This window comes from Chanodichthys erythropterus, chromosome 11 (assembly GCF_024489055.1).
Source record: "Chanodichthys erythropterus isolate Z2021 chromosome 11, ASM2448905v1, whole genome shotgun sequence".
Classification (NCBI taxonomy): Eukaryota; Metazoa; Chordata; class Actinopteri; order Cypriniformes; family Xenocyprididae; genus Chanodichthys; species Chanodichthys erythropterus.
Window position 1 is genome coordinate 19,751,929 of NC_090231.1, and position 19,284 is coordinate 19,771,212.

A 19,284-nucleotide genomic window follows, 5' to 3' on the forward strand; every position below is an offset into this window, starting at 1 on the left:
AAATAAGCATTTAAAAATGTCCCATGTGCAATTGCCTTCAATTATCCACTGTTAGCTCCTGGTGACCTCAGAGATTCAGATTTTACCCATCAATTAAAAGTTAAATGAACTTTGGCAAAGCCCTTAAGTAAAATGTCCAAGTCCAAATATCAAAGTCCAGCGCTCACGTCAAACACAGTGCGGTAGGCCCATGTTCCAGTGTAAGAGCATCATCTGGGGCAGAAATTACCACCACACACACACACACACACACACACACAGCCAGCCAGAAACAACAGCAGGGTCCTCAGTGCTCTTCTCTTATCCTTGAGATTGTCTTTTAATAGGAACATTCCACATGCCCCGCTTGGAGTGGAAATAGTGGTAAAAGTTCCTTAGTCGCAGTCTTTCTACTTCTAGTCCATTTTGCAGAACCCTGAGAGAAGGGCACAGATGTGATGGAGGAAGAGATGCAAAAAACAGTAATTACACCAACACTAGAACTGAGAATGTTGGTAACACTTTATTTTACAATGTCCTTATTACGTTACATATTGCTATAAATTATGCATAATTACATGCAACTAACCCTAAAATAAGCCCTAATCCTAACCCTAAAATACATGTAGTTCATTGATATTACTTAGTACTTAAATGTATAACACCGTAACAAGGACAACTTGAAATAAAGTGTAACAAGACTGATTTGATATTAAATTTCATATTCTCTGAATCTTAATTAAGCCAAACCTTTTAACAAAGAAGAGAGGTTACTAGGTTTTGCTCCCAATACTTTTATATCTATTCATTTATTCTGAAGTTTATTCAAAAAGAAGAGTACAGAGATGCAGTCTCTATGTTCAAAAAGGTTAAAAAATATCACAAAGTTTAACTGTATGGACTTAAGATGTTAAGATGGAGTTAAGATGAACTAATAATGAACAGCTGTATTTTTTTAATTTTTATAAACTAACGTTGACAAAGATTTAAAAATACTGAAACAAATGTATTGCTCATTGTTTATGTTAGTTAATGCATTAGCTAATGTTAAGAAATGGGACACTATTGTACAGTGTTACCAAATTGGTATTCCCAATAGAATGAATGCAGTTACCTGTCCAGCAGCTCCCAGTCTTCTCCTCCCCAGCGGTCTTTAAACTCCTCTGTGTTCATCCCACCAATTTTATCGAAATCAGATTTATAAATACCAAACAAGCCAAAGCCATTCACTTCCCAAAAGCCTGTGTGCAAAAATTGAAGACATAAGATAAATGTACACTGACATTGGCATTCCCTCAGTCTCTTAAAATGTATTCTAAACAAATTTATCAAAAATATGTATTTTATACCAATGTACATAACCTAGATGCATATATTGTATAAAGTGATTTCATTTGAAAATGCATTCATGTGCGGTGCCCTATGTGAGAGAAATCATTAAAAAAATGCCAGAGGAGGCGGACAGCCTGATGTATGACAAATCAGAATGAATATTCAAATTGAGTAACATCATTTGTTTTTGGCAAAAATATGTCTGACAAAAGCAAATGAGAGAATAAATTAAATTAGCCTCTCTCTGTATAATAACCAATTATAAGACTGAATATGAATTATTGGATGTAACATTTCAAACAATCAGCTTTTAATATCACATATCAATCCTGCTTGTGGTAAAACACAATTCATTAATGAATTAATTGTGGAGATTTTCATAGTTATCAAATATTTGGGGTGAAAATTCTTCAAGAACATCAAAACAAGTGAATAACAGGGTCATATATAAATTTGCTATAAATGTTTCACACACACACACACACACACACACACACACACACACACACACACACACACACACACACACACACACACACACACACACACACACACACACACACACACTCTAATGTTTTTATGTTTTTGTAAAAAAAAATAAAAATAAAAATAAGGTATACATTTATTCCCCAAAGTGCATTAAATTGCTAAAAAAAATAAACTGGTATTATGTCTAAAGCAGAGGAATATGACTCCATTTAAATACAAACAGGATTTGCAAGAAATAGAATCAGACACATTATGCACAACTGGTGTTTAAGCAAATGTGTTTTGTATGTGTTTAGCAGCTGTCTCTAAATGTGTCTGTGTATATGTCTTACCATCCGGCTCCAGAGGTGAGCTCCCACAGTCCAGTCTCATGACGATGGGTGCAAAAGCCAGTCTGCCTTCCACACAGTGTTTCCTAATGGTCTCCAGGATATTGTTTGGGAAGTGGATGTGCAGGTCACACAGGAACACTATGCTGTGACTGTCCTGGAAATTACATTTTATACCATCACCAGTGTTGGGGGTAGTGAGCAACAAGTAAAATGCTTGGAGAAAATGTGTAAATATGTTACATATGTATAATTACATTTATGTTTTGAATTACTTTTCAATTTCTGAACAATTTAAAAAATATATATAAAGAAAATTATATTTTCTAATATATTTATGGACAAATACAAACCAAAAACCTCACATTTCTCCATAATGTAAAGTGTAAATAATTATGGCAACACTTTATTTTAAGGTGACGTAGTTACATGTTACTACACGTACTTACTATAGTAATTATGCATAATTAAGTAACTATATAGTAAGTACATGTAGTTAATTAATAATAGTCAGTACTTATTTGAGTAAGTACAATGTAACTAATGTAAATAATTTGTAACCAAAATTATTCTTCAAAGATTAAATTAAATAAATAAATAAATATATCAAAGATTACTGTAGTTTGTTTTACAAGAAAATTACCTTTCAACCTATTTCAACACTTAATTCAGTGTGTTACTTGCCATTTCTTTATATTTTTTTTGTAAAATTTACTAGCCAATTCTGAGAGAAAGTTGTTTCAAGTAAATCCTACACAATCTTTTTTCAGTGTAGACTACACTACTATTGCAAATTATGTTACAAAGTTTAGCAAACACTTAAAAACACCACTTTGGGACACTAATAAATACTTTCTAGAATTAAAGAATTAAAGATTTAAATCCGAAAGAGTTATAAAAAATGCATCACTTTCCATTAAAAGGCAATGAAATTACATTTTTTAGGAGCACCATAATAATCATAAAAATCATATTGAAACATTGACCATCCTTTTTATAATAGCTATTGACTCACAAATATGTAAATGCTAAATCTTTTTCTTCTCACCTCTATGTTGTCCACACCCATCTGTAAGCCAGACGATCTCTCAAAGTTCCCTTCACGTCTCAGATACTCATACCTACACACACAGAGCCTTGTTTTCTCAAGTACAAACAGTTTGTGTGCCCAACAACAGGACTCGCATGACATATGCAGGGTCTCTGCTCTTCAGGTGCTTTGCTAAATGTGGAACGAAGAACTCAGTATTCACCTGGGCACAGTGCTCTTCCTCAATGCCTGCTCCACATCCATGTCATCGCTCTGGAAGTCTACGATGATCACACTGAAATTCTCATCCTTGGTCTCACGGTGCAGGAGCTCCATATCTGAGATAAACTGCTGCACCCAGCGAGCTTGATTCTTTACTGTCACAGAAGACAACTCAGATGAGTGGCTAAGAAACCGTAAGATTTATTAATATTTGTGAAAGTCTTTTATACAAGGCTGCATTTATGCATTCAGAAATAGGGTAAAAACATGAATATTGTGAAATATTATCACAATTTAAAATGAATTTTTAGTATCATTAATCCAGTCTTCAGTGTCACATGATCATTCAGAATTCATTCTAATATGCTGATTTGGTGCTCTAGAAACAGTTCTTATTATTTTCAATGTTGAATACAGTTTTGCTCATTAATATTTTTGTTGAAACCATGATACATGTTTTTCAGGACACTTTGATGAACAGAAAATTCACAAAAAAAAACTTAAAGGTGCCCTAGAATCAAAAATTGAATTTACCTTGGCGTAGTTGAATAACAAGAGTTCAGTACATGGAAATGACATACAGTGAGTCTCAAACTCCATTGCTTCCTCCTTCTTATGTAAATCTCATTTGTTTAAAAGACCTCCAAAAAACAGGCGAATCTCAACATAACACCGACTGTTACGTAACAGTCAGGATCATTAATATGTATGACCCCGATATTTGCATATGCCAGCCCATGATCGAGGCATTAGACAAGGGCAGCCAGTATTAATGTCTGGATCTGTGCACAGCTGAATCATCAGACTAGAACAATAGCGAAAAATGGCAGATGGAGCGATAATAACTGACATGATCCATGATAACATGATATTTTTAGTGATATTTGTGAATTGTCTTTCTAAATGTTTCATTAGCATTTTGCTAATGTCCTGTTAAATGTGGTTAAAGTTACCATAGTTCCTTACTGTATTCACGGAGACAAGAGAACCGTCGCTATTTTCATTTTTAAAAAACTTGCAGTCTGTATAATGCACAAACACAACTTCATTCTTTATAAATCTCTCCAACAGTGTAGCATTAGCCCCGTTAGCCACGGAGCACTATCAAACTCATTCAGAATCAAATGTAAACATCCAAATAAATACTATACTCACATGATCTGACGCATACATGCAGTATGCATAACGAACATCTTGTAAAGATCCATTTTTATATTAGCTGTGTGAACTTTGTAAATGCACTGTATTATAGTCCAGAGCTCGGGGGGAAGGGAGCGCACGATTTAAAGGGGCTGCAGCCTGAATCGGTGAATAGTTAATGATGCCCCAAAATAGGCAGTTAAAAAAATTGATTAAAAAAAATCTATGGGGTATTTTGAGCTGAAACTTCACAGACATATTCAGGGGACACCTAGGACTTATATTACATCTTGTTAAAAACTGGTTCTAGGGCACCTTTAATTGTCATTATTGTTCAATTTAATATGTCCTTGCTCAATAAAAGTATTAATTACTTTAAAAAAAAAATCTCACCAAGCATAAACTTTTGAAAAGTAGTGTGTCAGATTATGGCTATAATTTAAATAATCATTAACGTTTACAAAGTCTGTACTGTACTGTACGCGTATAAATAGCAATTTGTATTCGTTATAAATACCTGGTACAACAAAGTGTATCATCACATCATGTCTCCATTCTAACATGGCTGGCTGGCAGAGCAGGGGTTTGGCCCAGCTGGTGCTCCAGAGTGTGGTGTTGTGTGTTTGGGTACTGGAGCCACTGGGCAGGGGGGGTTTGGAGGGTGTATGATGGGACGAGGGCATAGTTCCTTCTCTGCTTTCAATTCCCTCCTCAAGTCGACTGCGGTGCAATAGAAGATAGATGTAGTCAGACAGGCGCACCACTCTTTTTCCTCCCTCCATCAACAATAGTTCCACCAAATAACGGTTGCCCCTGGCTGAATCTCTCCGCTTCTCTACATTTACAATTCGGACCAGAGTGTAGATCCTGATAGAGAGGCAAAAAGAAGAAAGAGAGAGAGGTACTGTAAATAGAATGAACTTGAATGAGACCATGAGGAATATGTACCTGCAAAATAGAAGCATTTACTGTAACACCACACATCATGTTTAATCTAGTTGTGTCAGGAGTAATAAAGCTTTCTCATTTGTTATTTAATAAAGTTGCATAAAGTGACCCGTTGAGAGAGTGCTTAACAGCAAGAGAGTACACTTGAGCTGCAGGCTCAGCAGGAAGAGTCCACACATCTATTTAAAATGGTCATATTTTTTCTTTCTTTCTTTATTTTTCTTTCACTGTGGTCCATATTTGGTAGTAAAGTTTTCTACACCTAAAATAGTCATAATTTATTTTGTAAATACATTTTATTCATCAAAAAAGATATTGTATGTGCTCAAGAAGAAAAAAAATAACCAGTCCGTTCTCAGGTGCACAAAACAAAAATGTATCAGCCAAATAGTAAAAATTGTCTGCACAATGAAAAACATACAATTAGAATAAAGCAAGGGTCTATCAAAAATATTTCTTTAATTTAACATATTGCAAAGTGAAAAAAGCACCAAAAAAAGTGAAAAGTGTCTTAAAAACAGACCAAAAAGCAGACATTTCAGCTCATGCTTTCTTCAGTACTCAAGGAACAAACAGCAACAACACTCTTTTATAGGCAAAATTACAAATTGTTACCAGCTGAGCTTAATCAATAGGTGGTAGGTGATTACCAAAACCAATTAAAAAAAAAAAAAAAAGGAAGAAAGAAAAATAAAATAAATAGTAAGGGTAAAAATATGTTTTATGCACTTTTATTTTGAAAGGTCCAGGCGATTATTTGTAAAATGGACAAAGAATCAACCTGTACATTCTTCAAAATTTTGTAGAAGAAAGAAAATCATACGGGTTTAGATCAACATGAGGGCAGGTAAATAACGACAGTTGTGTCACAGTGTGTGTCAACTATCCTTTAAGTATCTTCATTTGCATTTTAACATCATGGTTTAGCACCCATACACGCTCACCCTCCATTCCGCTCGTTCAGCCTCTCCATGTACTGTGAGATCACATCAATGACCTCGCTCTCTGCGAGCTGCAGATTTCCCGAGACGTTACACCTCAGGTCATTCCAGTCTGACCTCAGCAGCTCAAAGTCCACAGGGTTCACGCTGAAGGTGCGCTGCCAGTTGATGGCCTCCTCTGTCAAAAGTGGCCTCACTTCGGCCTCCTCATAACTGTACTCGGACATCTCTCCTTCTTCAAGACCCCTGCTCTGAGGAGCCATGTCCGATCCCCCCGGCATTTCCGAGATCTTTGTTGGCTGCACCACCGGAGGCCGGCTGTTCTCAGACGAGTTTAGCCCAGGGTGGCCTCTCTTTTCCAAGCTTGATGGGGGCAAGCTGTCTGAATCTGATATGAAGGCGGTAGGGTCGACCTCATTATGGGGCCCAGGCTCTGTAGGCAAGGAAGAATGGCTGTGCTTTAACAGGGCAGATTGGGTGGAAGTCTTATGCCCCATTAAGGAGAAGTTCAGCCATGGGAGAGAAGCAGCTGCTTGTGTTTTTAAGGACCTCCATTTTGAACTTAAATCCACAAGCCTCCTGGTCTTTCTAGATTGATAAAGGAAGACACCAGGAAACATTTCCACAGGAGGCTTTGGTCTGCTTACTGGAGGACGGGGTCTAGTGATGTAAATTTTGTTGATATTAGTCTCTTTCTCCACAGTGGTCCCAACCACAGGCTTGCCTGCACTACCTAAAATCCTGTTAGCCAAAACATAGAGAGATGACTTTTGAGGAAGCTTATAGGGGGAACTTCCCTTCACAGGTGGACTAGCAGTTTCTGTAAGTTTACTCTTGTTTGGCAGATCAGTGACAGGAAGTTGCCATGTTAAAGAACGCCCTCTCTGAACCAGTGCAGATGTTTGGGTGTCTCTGTGCTCCTCGCTCGCTCCCGTCTGTTCATTTAGAGACTCACTTTGAGACTCTAATGCACCTGCACTACCCTTTGCCTGTCTTTGCCTTATTTCTGTCATTTTATCATCCACCACCAGAGAGTGTTTATAAAACCTTTCCCCTTTAGTTCTTTTACTCCTTTCTTGCTCTTTTAACTGATTGTATTGGCTCACTTGCTGTAAGACATAGCTCTTTGAATCCCTGTCTAATCTATCAGGCTTTGAGGAGGCTGTAATCCTTGACATCTGATAGGGTGGACTGGTCCTCCTGACTAGCTGGTTGCTGGAATTGATAGTCTCCTCTGGGTCGACACCCTCTTCCTCCTCCAGGAAATCTGTCAGAAGAGACGAACCCCATCAAACTAAAGCCCTTTAAATAATTCATATAATGACAAATGAGAATTGCTTAATGATATGATTAAAGAGTCAGTGGCATGTGTTGCGGTGTTGATAGAAATCTATGACTAATCATTTTCATTTTCAGGCCTTCCAATAATACATGTTGCAGCTGTCCAAATTTTGTGGTAAATTTTGACACACAATGCACTTGAGGAATTATAGCCTATGAGATGAACCAGTCATTACGGAAACTGCACCAGCATAAAAAGGCACATTGTGATTTTTTTTTTTAGTGGCTTAATGCAGGAACTTTGAACTAAGGGTATTGCAAAATGCCGGTATTGACGGTAAGCATAATATTTAAAAAGAATGAAATGTTGTTATTATGTTAATACTATGCAAACGATACTATCTTAAATAACCCAGTACCAGTGTCTGTTTGACAGTGTAGTAGGTGGCGGTACTACACCTTAACGCTGGTTGCCACCTGTCATAACATGGGGGGAAAAAAGAAACAACGCTGCATTGTGTAGCTACTGCCGCATAAAATCATGTCAGAAAAGCACCCCCCAAAAAATCTGATCGCCAGTGAGGGAGTTTTTAGATTCCATAAAAAAGATGGGGTGTTCAACACTCAAGTGCTTTATGAACTCTTTTGTTCTTTTACAGTTATGGTTACGAACTCCTACACTCATATTTTGAGTGCGATTCATTGGCCAAAACATTGAATCATGAAATAAAGGTAACGATTAATGTGACTGATAGCTTTTTTTTTTTTTTTTCAAGATTCTATAGCTATTATAATATTGTTACCACAATTTTTTGGGGCATGATATTTGTGTAGTAAAAATCTGATATTGTGCCATAATATTGTCAATATTTTAATGCCTTTGTATCAGTGACAATCAAATGGTATCTTTCTAATAGTGCAACATAAACCTTGTAATGATCCTAATAAAGCTGGTGACCAGCTGTTTTATTTACTCTTCATAGCCCATTTCTACTCACATTTGGCGTCTGGCCTGTGTTAATTTTGAACCTTGGGAACACATATGTCTCTTGGCTCATTACAGATGTCATGGTGAGATTTTAAAGAGAGTAAACAGCTGCTGAATTCTTATCTGTTATTAAGATCCCAGCTGAACACAGACCATCAGGTTTGGGGAAGAAAACAGGCTGGTCATCCTCCTCCTCATCCATCTTCATGTACTTATAGAAGCCAAATCTATATGACAATTTAAAAGAATGGCAGGGCCATGTTTACCTTTTTATTTACATATTTAGTTATTGACTGATTGGCTAATTTCTTGTCATGATCAATTGGGATTCATACTTTTCTAAGTAGACAGGGGACTCTCGATAGAAGCATTTGTTCTTTTTCTCCATATGAGTAAGTCTGGTGAAGTCATTGGGATATACATAGGAAAGGTAGACCTGGTTGAGCACACACAGGAATAAGAGAAAATTGGTAGAGATACTTGGTAAATGCATTTCCAAAATATATTATGCCAAAGTGTATCAAATAAGACAATCATAAGAATTAAAAATGGTGACTGTACTTGGATAGCATGAGGTTTAACAGATGCACCACCTCTGTGTTGAACAGTCATGGCCAAAAGAGGGCACTGTTTGCTCTAAGCTCAGAAATCTCTTAAAAGAGATTAGGTCAAGTACCACTACATCAGTGGTTCTCAACCATGTCAGGAGGACAGCTGTCCTAGTCAATATATTTGTGGCGGTAATGACAAAGCTGCTTATTTACACAAACTAGGAGTGGCACACTCTTCAAAATAAAGGTTCTTTGTTGGAATTATGGTACCACAAAGATCCTTTAACATTCATGGAACCTTTCCATTCCATTCTTTATAGTGGAAAAAATACGGTGGCCGAGAGAGCTCAACGCGCTGCAAATAAAGAAAACATCTTCATCAGTTTGACAACACACGCGCTGCAAACTCCACAACACTTACAAATAGTGAAACGTGCTGCAAATAAAGAAAACATCTTCATCAGTTTGACAACACATATGCTGCAAACTCCACAACACTTACAAAAAGAAAAACGCGCTGCAAATAAAGAAAACATCTTCATCAGTTTGACAACACACGCGCTGCAAACTCCACAACACTTACAAAAAGAAAAACGCGCTGCAAATAAAGAAAACATCTTCATCAGTTTGACAACACATGCGCTGCAAACTCCACAACACTTACAAAAAGAAAAACGCGCTGCAAATAAAGAAAACATCTTCATCAGTTTGACAACACACGCGCTGCAAACTCCACAACACTTACAAAAAGAAAAACGCGCTGCAAATAAAGAAAACATCTTCATCAGTTTGACAACACATGCGCTGCAAACTCCACAACACTTACAAATAGTGAAACGCGCTGCAAATAAAGAAAACATGTGGAGTTTGCAGCGCGTGTGTTGTCAAACTGATGAAGATGTTTTCTTTATTTGCAGCGCGTTTCACTATTTGTAAGTGTTGTGGAGTTTGCAGCGCGTGTGTTGTCAAACTGATGAAGATGTTTTCTTTATTTGCAGCGCGTTTTTCTTTTTGTAAGTGTTGTGGAGTTTGCAGCGCATGTGTTGTCAAACTGATGAAGATGTTTTATTTATTTGCAGCGCGTTTCACTATTTGTAAGTGTTGTGGAGTTTGCAGCGCATGTGTTGTCAAACTGATGAAGATGTTTTCTCATTTGCAGCGCGTTGAGCTCTCTCGGCCACCGTAAAAAAAGGTTAAAATTTACACCATTTTTAAAATTTACACAGTGAATGTTTGAACTTTTTTTAATAGTTGTTTTTGAGTCCGTCAATTGTCCTCAGTATGAAAACACAGATCTCAAAATCATACAGTCACTGCTGGAAAGGATTCAAATATGCAAAAATGCTTGAAAACTGATGAATCTGCAGGACCTGGAGGAATTTTCTGAAGAACAGAGCTCAGTTTAACTGCTCAGAACAAACAAGAGAGTCATGAACAACCATCACAAAACAAAAAAAACAGTCTTGGATCATCAGGTAACCACACACAGTATTGAGAATCAATGGTTCACATACTTATGAATGGGGTTATTTTAATAAATTCATTATTATTATTATAAATAGTTTCTCTTAAACTAGCAGCTAAAAACCAGTCATAAACATTCTGTCAGTTGTACTGCCAATAAAACAACATAGACTATAGACAACATAGAGACTATGTTACTTACAAACTGCAGGCCTTGATAGCGTGCGATAGGGAAGTCCTTCACCACATATGTAGGAGAGTAGACACAAGATGGCAGAACATTCTCCAGCCTGGACTGATCTATCATGGGAACTAGGACAACAAATATGTTATCAAACGGGACAATTCCCACATTTTGATGAGTTTAAATTGCTGTTACAAATAGCTGCTCAGCACAAACATTTTTCCATTTACCTAATTTAAAAATGAATTACAAAGAATCAGCTAGTTTCTATACATATACCCAATGGCTTCCGTTCATCACTATTAGCTTGTGCATTTAAACCCACCCAAATGTACCTCTGTCCTGATTGTCACATATTCAATGGTGTTGCTCCTAACAAGCTGACATTCTACAGTGTATCTACACTACCATATGGACCTACCAATGCACTGCAAAGCTTCCACATAAGCAATTAAACATTAGTGCGTCTGCAAGCCACAGTACACATTGTCTATACAGATAGATGGCTGTTTGTTTTGTTCAACCAATTCAATTGCTAAAATGCAGCGCAAAAAAACAAACAAACAAAAAAAAACACACATTTAACAGTCTGCTTTTTTTATTCAGTGCGGATTGAACTGTAATTGTCAAAATTAGCTGTCAGTTCTCACAAAATTATCATAAAAAATTATTGGGTGAAAAATTAAAATTTTTGTCTAATTTTGTTACATTTAAAATATTTCCACTGTTATATAAATACATTACCGCTACCATTCAAAAATTTGGGGTCAGTACATTTTTTTAAAAGAAATTATTATTATTTTATTTTTCCTGTAATGATACATTAAAGGATTAGTTCACTTCAGAATTAAAATGTCCTGATAATTTACTCATGCCCATGTCATCCAAGATGTTTATGTCTTTCTTTCTTCAGTCGAAAAGAAATGAAGGTTTTTGAGGAAAAAATTCGGACAATTTTGAAGTTAGAGGAGAAAATGTGTTTTTTTCCCTTCCATGGTACTTCCGTCATGTCATGCATGATCTTTCCAACATGATTACGTAATATGTGGTGCATCGCAGAGCTAGTGCAAGATGACCATTTGTGGTTAAAAAGTATAAATATATATATATACATTTTTTTTTTTTTTTTAGAAAATTAGATAAGGCTGAGATCATGTAGAGCCCTTTGAAGCTGCACTGAAACTGCAGTTTGGACCTACAACACGTTAAACCCTGTTGAAGTCCACCATATGGAGAAAAATCCTGGAATCTGGAATAATTTCTTTTGGAAAAAGAAAGATAAACATCTTGGATGGCATGAGGTGAGTAAATTATCAGAAAATTTTAATTCTAATGTAAACTATCTCACTCATTTAAAGGTACTAAAGAGGATCTTTTCGTCGACTGAGAAACCAAAGACTGTTACTGAGTTTTTGAAATGAGCGCATGCGTAAGAACAACCCCCCTCCTTCACAGCTCATTTCGAGGGAATGTGCACGAGTATTGGAACACGAGTTTTTACCACCGGCATTCGCTGTGTCGTGTTAGTGGATTCATTATGTCGGACTCACTGCAGGTAACTCATAATCTGCAGTTGTTACTCCTGTCTCCTGACAAAAACATTGCATGCGGCGCCTGTAGAGTGTGGAAAGTTACTGGGGCGTGCAGCCGTGCTCGTCTCTCACAAGGAACGTAATGGCAGTGATTGACAAGCTACAGGGACAATCGTTTACGCGATGATCGCGTAAACGATTGGCTGATGTTTTTAAAGCCCTACCTTGTGCCCAGATGATGTATATTAATATTATTCCTTTCAGTGCACCTAATAAATAGTCTTTTATCAGTTAGTAAAGACAGTTTCAAGTAATATTGCAAAAATGTACAAAACAAAACATCCTCTTTAGCACCTTTAAATTGCCTGTAAAGACAAGATAAAATTAAATATGGATAGTGGATAGATATATAATCTCAGAAAAAAATCTATTTCAAATACATGCTGTTCTTTTGAACTGTTTATTAATCAACGAATCCCCCTCCCACTCCCAACTCTTCTCTTCTTTGACGATGTTCACTGGCACAAGGGTGGGACGAAAACCTCTCTGATCTAGCAACCGGTCACTCACATGAGACTGAAGCAATAGCAAATGACAACAATCCATCCAATCCAATCAATTTCCGACAGACAAAATCCAGTCCCTTACGTTTTTTCATTAAAGAAGCTCAGATGTCATAGGGAAGAAAAGACGATTACAATTTCCATTTCATACCAACTTTAAGCAGCACAAAAAAAAACAAAAAAAAAAACATTGATAATACTAACAAGAAATGTTTCTTGAGCACCAAATCATCATATTAAAAATGATTTCTGAAGGATCATGTGACAATGAAGACTGGAGTAATGACTGCTAAAAATTCAGCTTTGCCATCACAGGAATAAATGTTAAAATATAATAAATCAACAAAAACAATTTGTTTTCTATTTTTAATATATTTTAAAATATATAAAAAAAATAGAAAACAAATAAATCTGATCAAATAAATCCTTGATGACCATAAGAGATTTTCAAAAACATTAAAAAGTCTAAACTTTTAAACATTACACAGCAAAATCCCCAGAGTTAAATAAACTCTACTCAGAGTACATATGGTCCCTCTCTACATAGTGTTAAAGTAATACTAAAGCAGTTGAAGTTACTGAAATAATTAAGTGATGATTGAGCATTAGTGATGAACACCTGCTGTTAACAAGCAGAATCACTGAAGAGAAACACAAGAACACAACTGACTTCCAGCCACAGCCTGATGAACTCAAATGAAAATAAAATACATTAAATCTCTCAAGATCTGATTAAACAACTCCAAAAACAGCATATTATCTCATTAACTTTAACTCTGTTACAGGGTGTAGGTTGCGGTAGAGACAAAGCATATACGGACTTCAGCAATCGGGGTATTTATTAAACAAGGAGACAGAACAACCAAAACACGCTTTCAAACAATACTAACAACAAGAACGGACAGGGAATGCAAGGAGTGAGTCCAACTTAAAGGGAGTGCTGACGATGACAACAGGTGCAGGGAATCCAGGGAGAAGCGGGAAGCTGATGAGGGAAGTGCAAAGAGGTGATGAACAAGGAGGAACATGGGAAATGGAGTCCGGGACAGGCATGGTTGTAACAAACTCTGCTTCAGTGTCATTTTAACTATGTAGAGAGGGACCATATGTTCTCTGAGCAGAGTTTATTTAACTCTGGGGATTTTGCTGTGTAGTGTATAATGATATTTTATACAGTATATCGATTATTTTATTAAGCGATTTAGAGCCTCGGTTTGATCAGGTGAATGAGAGATTCACAGCTCAATAGTGAATCTGTGAATATTTTTACTCACTCTTGTAGAAGGAATCTCGTGGGTCTGGTTTGAGCATGTCTGCAGAATGTGTCTCTGTTCGCTGCTTAACCTGTAGAGCGAGAGAGTGACTGGCCAGTGTCTGTGGGATGTGACGAACACTGGTCATCTTCAGACTGGATTCATCTGTCAGATACACAAAGAAGAGAGAGAATAAGGACAGTGGGAGATAGCATTTGAATTTAAATCCACTAACAGACTAACATTCAACATTCTGTGCTGTTTGTTTCCCATTATAGAAATGGTAGCATCATTGCTGGACTATGGCTGGAAAATAAGTGAAGAAGCATACTTTATACTCAGACTCCTGGTGTAGATGCTATTGCATTTTTTTATTTTTTATTATATGTTTAAAGCATGACTATCAGCATAACTATTTGGGTGAAAAGTTGAAATTATAAATTAACATGTATTTTAGAATTTCATGACAAAGAACTGTGATACCAATACTAAAAATACATGATTTGAAAATACAATCCAAAGAGCACCTTGCGTTTCAATGTAAGCAAGAACATGACTATCTGTCACATTATCAATGTCACAAATGTCATAATTTGATTAAAGACCTAGAAATTATAGTGACATAGAATGCAGAATCTGAGATATTCAGTATTCATTTTGCATAATGCTTCTTTGTTTTAATTCCTTAAACAACTTAAAACGTCTCGGTTACAAAGGTAACCCTCGTTCCCTGAAGGAGGGAACGGAGACGTACGTCGGACAGACCGACGAATAGGAATCTCGCTAGAGAGGCCAATCTACTTCGAGTGTAACTAAACGAGCCAATGCACATTGGCATGCAATCATATGCATCAGCTGCTCGCCTCGCAGCGCGGGTATATAATGAGCAGCAGGTGCGTTGCATCTTCAGGTTTTCGCTGAGGAGCCGAACCGGATAGGCGGCAGCTTCAGCGGGGTACAGCGACTGTGGCGATGGGACGTACATCTCCGTTCCCTCCTTCAGGGAACGAGGGTTACCTTTGTAACCGAGACGTTCCCATTCAGTCGGTCACGTTCGACGTACGTCGGACAGACCGACGAATAGGAATCCCTACCAAAGCGCCACAGGAGCTGCCCCCTTCCAGCGCTCTGTTGTAAGCCACCTGAACCCCCTTGCCTGAGGATGGTGGGACAGGGCTAACACAGAGAGAGTCGATCACTGCTGTTCCCCAAAACCCATTCAGTGAGACTATTGGATAACGCTGGGAAAGCGTACCCTTCGCTGGGAAAGGAACGCTGCGGAAGCCACATCCTTCCCCGAAGGAGTTATGTGGAGAAGTACATATGGACTAACCCTGTAGGGCTGTGCTACATATGGAAGAGCTGGGGTGACTCCAACCCGATGAAGGGTAGGTTCTCCCAGAGGGAAAGACACGGGCTTCGTTTAGGAGCAACCGTGGAACCAACCATATGGGATCCCCGTAGGGTCACACATATGGAACCCAGCCTAAACCCGGTTCTCAAGGATACAACGGAGTATAGGCCTGGCGCCAGACGCTCCGCCACGTCGGCTGCCGAAGGGATATTGGAGGACTCGACAGGGTCTGCCTTGTAGGGACTCTCTGGAGAAAAGAAGCGCATGTAGCGCAGCAAGCCGACACTAAGCCGGGGCCTCTCCGTGCCTCTGACCTGTGGCGAGAACATGGGAGGAGACCGGCTCGACACGAAGGCTATAGTATCTAGCGAACGTGTTAGGTGTCGCCCAGCCCGCAGCTCTACAAATGTCTGTCAGCGAGGCGCCACGAGCCAGCGCCAAGGAGGATGCGACACCTCTCGTGGAGTGAGCATGCAACCTGAGCGGGCAGGGCACACCCTGAGCTTGGTAAGCCAGGGCGATGGCATCCACTATCCAGTGGGCCATCCCCTGCTTGGAGACAGCCTTTCCCTTCTGCTGGCCTCCATAACAGACAAGAGCTGGTCTGAGGTCCTGAGGCTTTAGGTTCTGTCTATGTACAGTCGCAAAGCGCGGACTGGACAGAGTAAAGCCAGGGCTGGGTCTGCCTCCTCCGAGGGCAGCGCTTGCAGGCTCACCACCTGGTCCCTGAAGGGAGTGGTAGGAACCTTGGGCACATAGCCAGGCCGGGGTCTTAGTACCACGTGGCTATCACCCGGCCCGAACTCCAGGCACGATTTGTCGACCGAAAATGACTGCAGGTCCCCTACCCTCTTGATGGAGGCCAATGCCACCAGCAGCAAAGTCTTCATAGACAGAATCTTTAAGTCTGCTGACAGCAAAGGCTCAAAGGGAGCAATCTGAAGTGCTCTCAGCACCAGAGTGAGGTCCCAAGAGGGTATGGAGAGGGGACGAGAAGGATTTAACCGTCTCGCCCCCTAAGGAACCTGATGACCAGGTCGTGCTGACCAACAGATTTGCCATCTAAGTGGTCGTGGTAAGCGGATATAGCAGCAGTATGGACTTTGAGGGTGGAGGGGGGACAGCCTACGCTCCAACCCTACTGCAAGAAGGAAAGCACGACTCTGATCGAGCATCTTCGGGGGTCTTCCCGGCGAGAAGAGCACCACTCGACGAACAGGTTCCACTTTGGAGGCGTAAGCACGTCTCGTAGACAGTGCACGTGCCGAAGTGATGGTGTTAAGTACCTCAGGGGGTAAGTCACCTAGAACCTCCGCATCCCGTCCAAGGGACCAGACATGGAGTTTCCAGAGGTCTGGACGCGGGTGCCAAAGAGTGCCCCGTCTCTGAGAAAGAAGGTCTTTCCTCAGAGGGATGGGCCAGGGAGGGGCTGTCGCGAGGAGTGAGAGTTCTGGGAACCAGGTCCGGTTGGGCCAGTAAGGCGCAACTAACAAGACCTGCTCCTCGTCCTCCCTGACTTTGCACAGGGTCTGTGCAAGTAGGCTCACTGGGGGAAACGCATATTTGCGCAGGCCCCGGGGCCAGCTGTGAGCCAGTGCATCGGTCCCGAGTGTCCCCTCGGTCAGAGAGTAAAACAACTGGTAGTGGGAGGTTTCTGGTGAGGCAAACAGGTCTACCTGAGCCTCTCAGAATTCTCTCCAGATCAGCTGAACCACCTGGGGGTGGAGTCGCCACTCTCCTGGCAGCGCAGCTCGTGATAGCTCGTCGGCCACACGGTTGAGCACACCGGAGACATGAATGGCGCGAAGCGACCTCAGATGCTTCCGACTCCACAGGAGGAGATGGCGGGCGAGTTGTGACATGCGACGGGAGCGTAGACCACCTTGACGGTTGATGTACGCAACGGTCGCAGTGTTGTCCATACGGACCAGTACATGCTTGCCCTGAAGCAGGCCTTTGAGGCGGCTCAGAGCAAGGCGTACTGCCAGCAACTCGAGGCAATTGATGTGCCAATGCAGATGGGGTCCCGTCCAAACCCCTGAGACTGCATGCCCGTATTACGTGGCACCCCAGCCGGTGGCAGAAGCATCTGTGAACACCACAGCATGCCGGGACACCTGTTCTAGGGGCACTCCTGCCCGAAGAAACAAGGGGTCCGCCCACGGACTGAAGGTTCGGCGGCACTCCTGAGTGATTGGCACCCAGAATGTGCCGCGCTGCCACGCCCATCTCGGGACTCGGCCGTGAAGCCAGTGCTGAAGCGGTCTCATATGAAGCAGACCGAGCGGTGTTACAGCCGCAGCAGCCGCCATATGCCCCAGGAGCCTCTGAAAGAACTTCAGTGGGACCGCTGTCCTGCCATTGAATGTATTCAGGCAGTTCAACACTGACCGAGCACGTTCCTCTGTGAGGCGTGCTATCTGCTCGACCGAATCCAACTCCATACCGAGAAAAGAGATCCTCTGCACCGGGGCGAGTTTGCTCTTTTCCCAGTTGACCTGAAGCCCCAACTGGCTGAGGTGTCTGAGCACCAAATCCCTGTGTTTGCACAACTGATCCCGGGACTGTGCTAGAATGAGCCAGTCGTCGAGATAGTTGAGAATGCGAACACCCTGTTCACTCATGGGAACAAGGGCTCCCTCCACGACTTTCGTGAAGACGCGGGGAGACAGGGCCAGCCCGAAGGGTAGGACTCTGTACTGATATGCTCGACCTTCGAACGCGAATCTCAGGAATGGCCTGTGTCGCGGAAGAATTGAAACATGGAAGTACGTGTCCTTCAGGTCAATCGCTGCAAACCAATCTCGGGGACGGATGCACTCGAAAATGCGTTTCTGCGTGAGCATTTTGAATGGTAGCTTGTGGAGGCTCCAACTCAAAACTCGCAGGTCCAAGATCGGTCGTAACCCGCCGCTTTTCTTGGGTACAATGAAGTAGGGGCTGTAGAACCCCGACCTCAAATCGGCTGGAGGGACCGGCTCTATCGCGTCCTTCGCCAGTAGGACTGCGATCTCCGCACGCAGGACAGGGGCATCGGCATCTTTCACTGTAGTGAAGAGGACGTCCCTGAACTTGGGGGGGGGGAGCCGGGCGAACTGAATCGCAAAGCCGACCCTGATGGTCCGAAGGAGCCAGCGAGACGGACTGGGGAGCGCTAACCCGGCTCGCAGAGACCGTACAAGCAGGACCAAAGGGACCACCGGTGTACCCGCAGCAGGGCAGCGAGGTGGAACACAGGGACGCGGCTCGGGGGGCTCTCTTTGTGAGGCGGCCCGAAGCGGCGTCACAGTGTGCTAGGCAACACTTACCTGGCTCCACGGATGGACAGAGGGAGCAGTCGAGGCTTTGGCTGCCCGCTGCTCGCTGCTGTCCGCTGGCGACAGAAGAGGGGGATGAGAGTGGTGAGGTTTTTCTCCTCCCACTGCTCTCCAAACCCTCTTCAGACCTGGAAATGGAGGAACTGCTCTTTAAAATTTGGGTACCGCTGCCTCTTGGGTCAGTGGCGGAACAGAAACAAACCCAATAAAGGATTTACCACCTGGCCCTCCTCCAGGGGTGGAAGAGCAGCCCCACCCATCTCTGGGTCGCCCGTCTCAGGGGTGATTCTCACCAACCAGTTAAACAGCTGCAGAGACGGGAGGTGTCATCTCCCCGCAATGGATACAGCAGAGCCTGCTGGGCCGGAGTTTCTTGCAGGGGACGAC

At 41.3% G+C, this 19,284-nt stretch overlaps 1 protein-coding gene across 1 annotated transcript in view; it reads right to left on the reverse strand.

Moving 5' to 3' along the window:
- Window positions 1-300: 300 nt before the first annotated feature.
- The window catches only part of b4galnt4b (beta-1,4-N-acetyl-galactosaminyl transferase 4b), a 130,416-nt gene continuing 111,432 nt past the window's right edge, over window positions 301-19,284 (reverse strand). The window contains exons 10-20 of the mRNA XM_067400559.1: window positions 14,248-14,391; window positions 10,897-11,006; window positions 9,015-9,115; window positions 8,833-8,906; window positions 6,414-7,677; window positions 5,039-5,388; window positions 3,383-3,536; window positions 3,178-3,250; window positions 2,133-2,286; window positions 1,094-1,220; window positions 301-415 (exon numbers count right to left, since the gene is read on the reverse strand). Of these exons, the coding sequence (XP_067256660.1) occupies window positions 301-415; window positions 1,094-1,220; window positions 2,133-2,286; window positions 3,178-3,250; window positions 3,383-3,536; window positions 5,039-5,388; window positions 6,414-7,677; window positions 8,833-8,906; window positions 9,015-9,115; window positions 10,897-11,006; window positions 14,248-14,391 (2,666 nt within the window). The remainder of the gene's footprint in view (window positions 416-1,093; window positions 1,221-2,132; window positions 2,287-3,177; window positions 3,251-3,382; window positions 3,537-5,038; window positions 5,389-6,413; window positions 7,678-8,832; window positions 8,907-9,014; window positions 9,116-10,896; window positions 11,007-14,247; window positions 14,392-19,284) is intronic.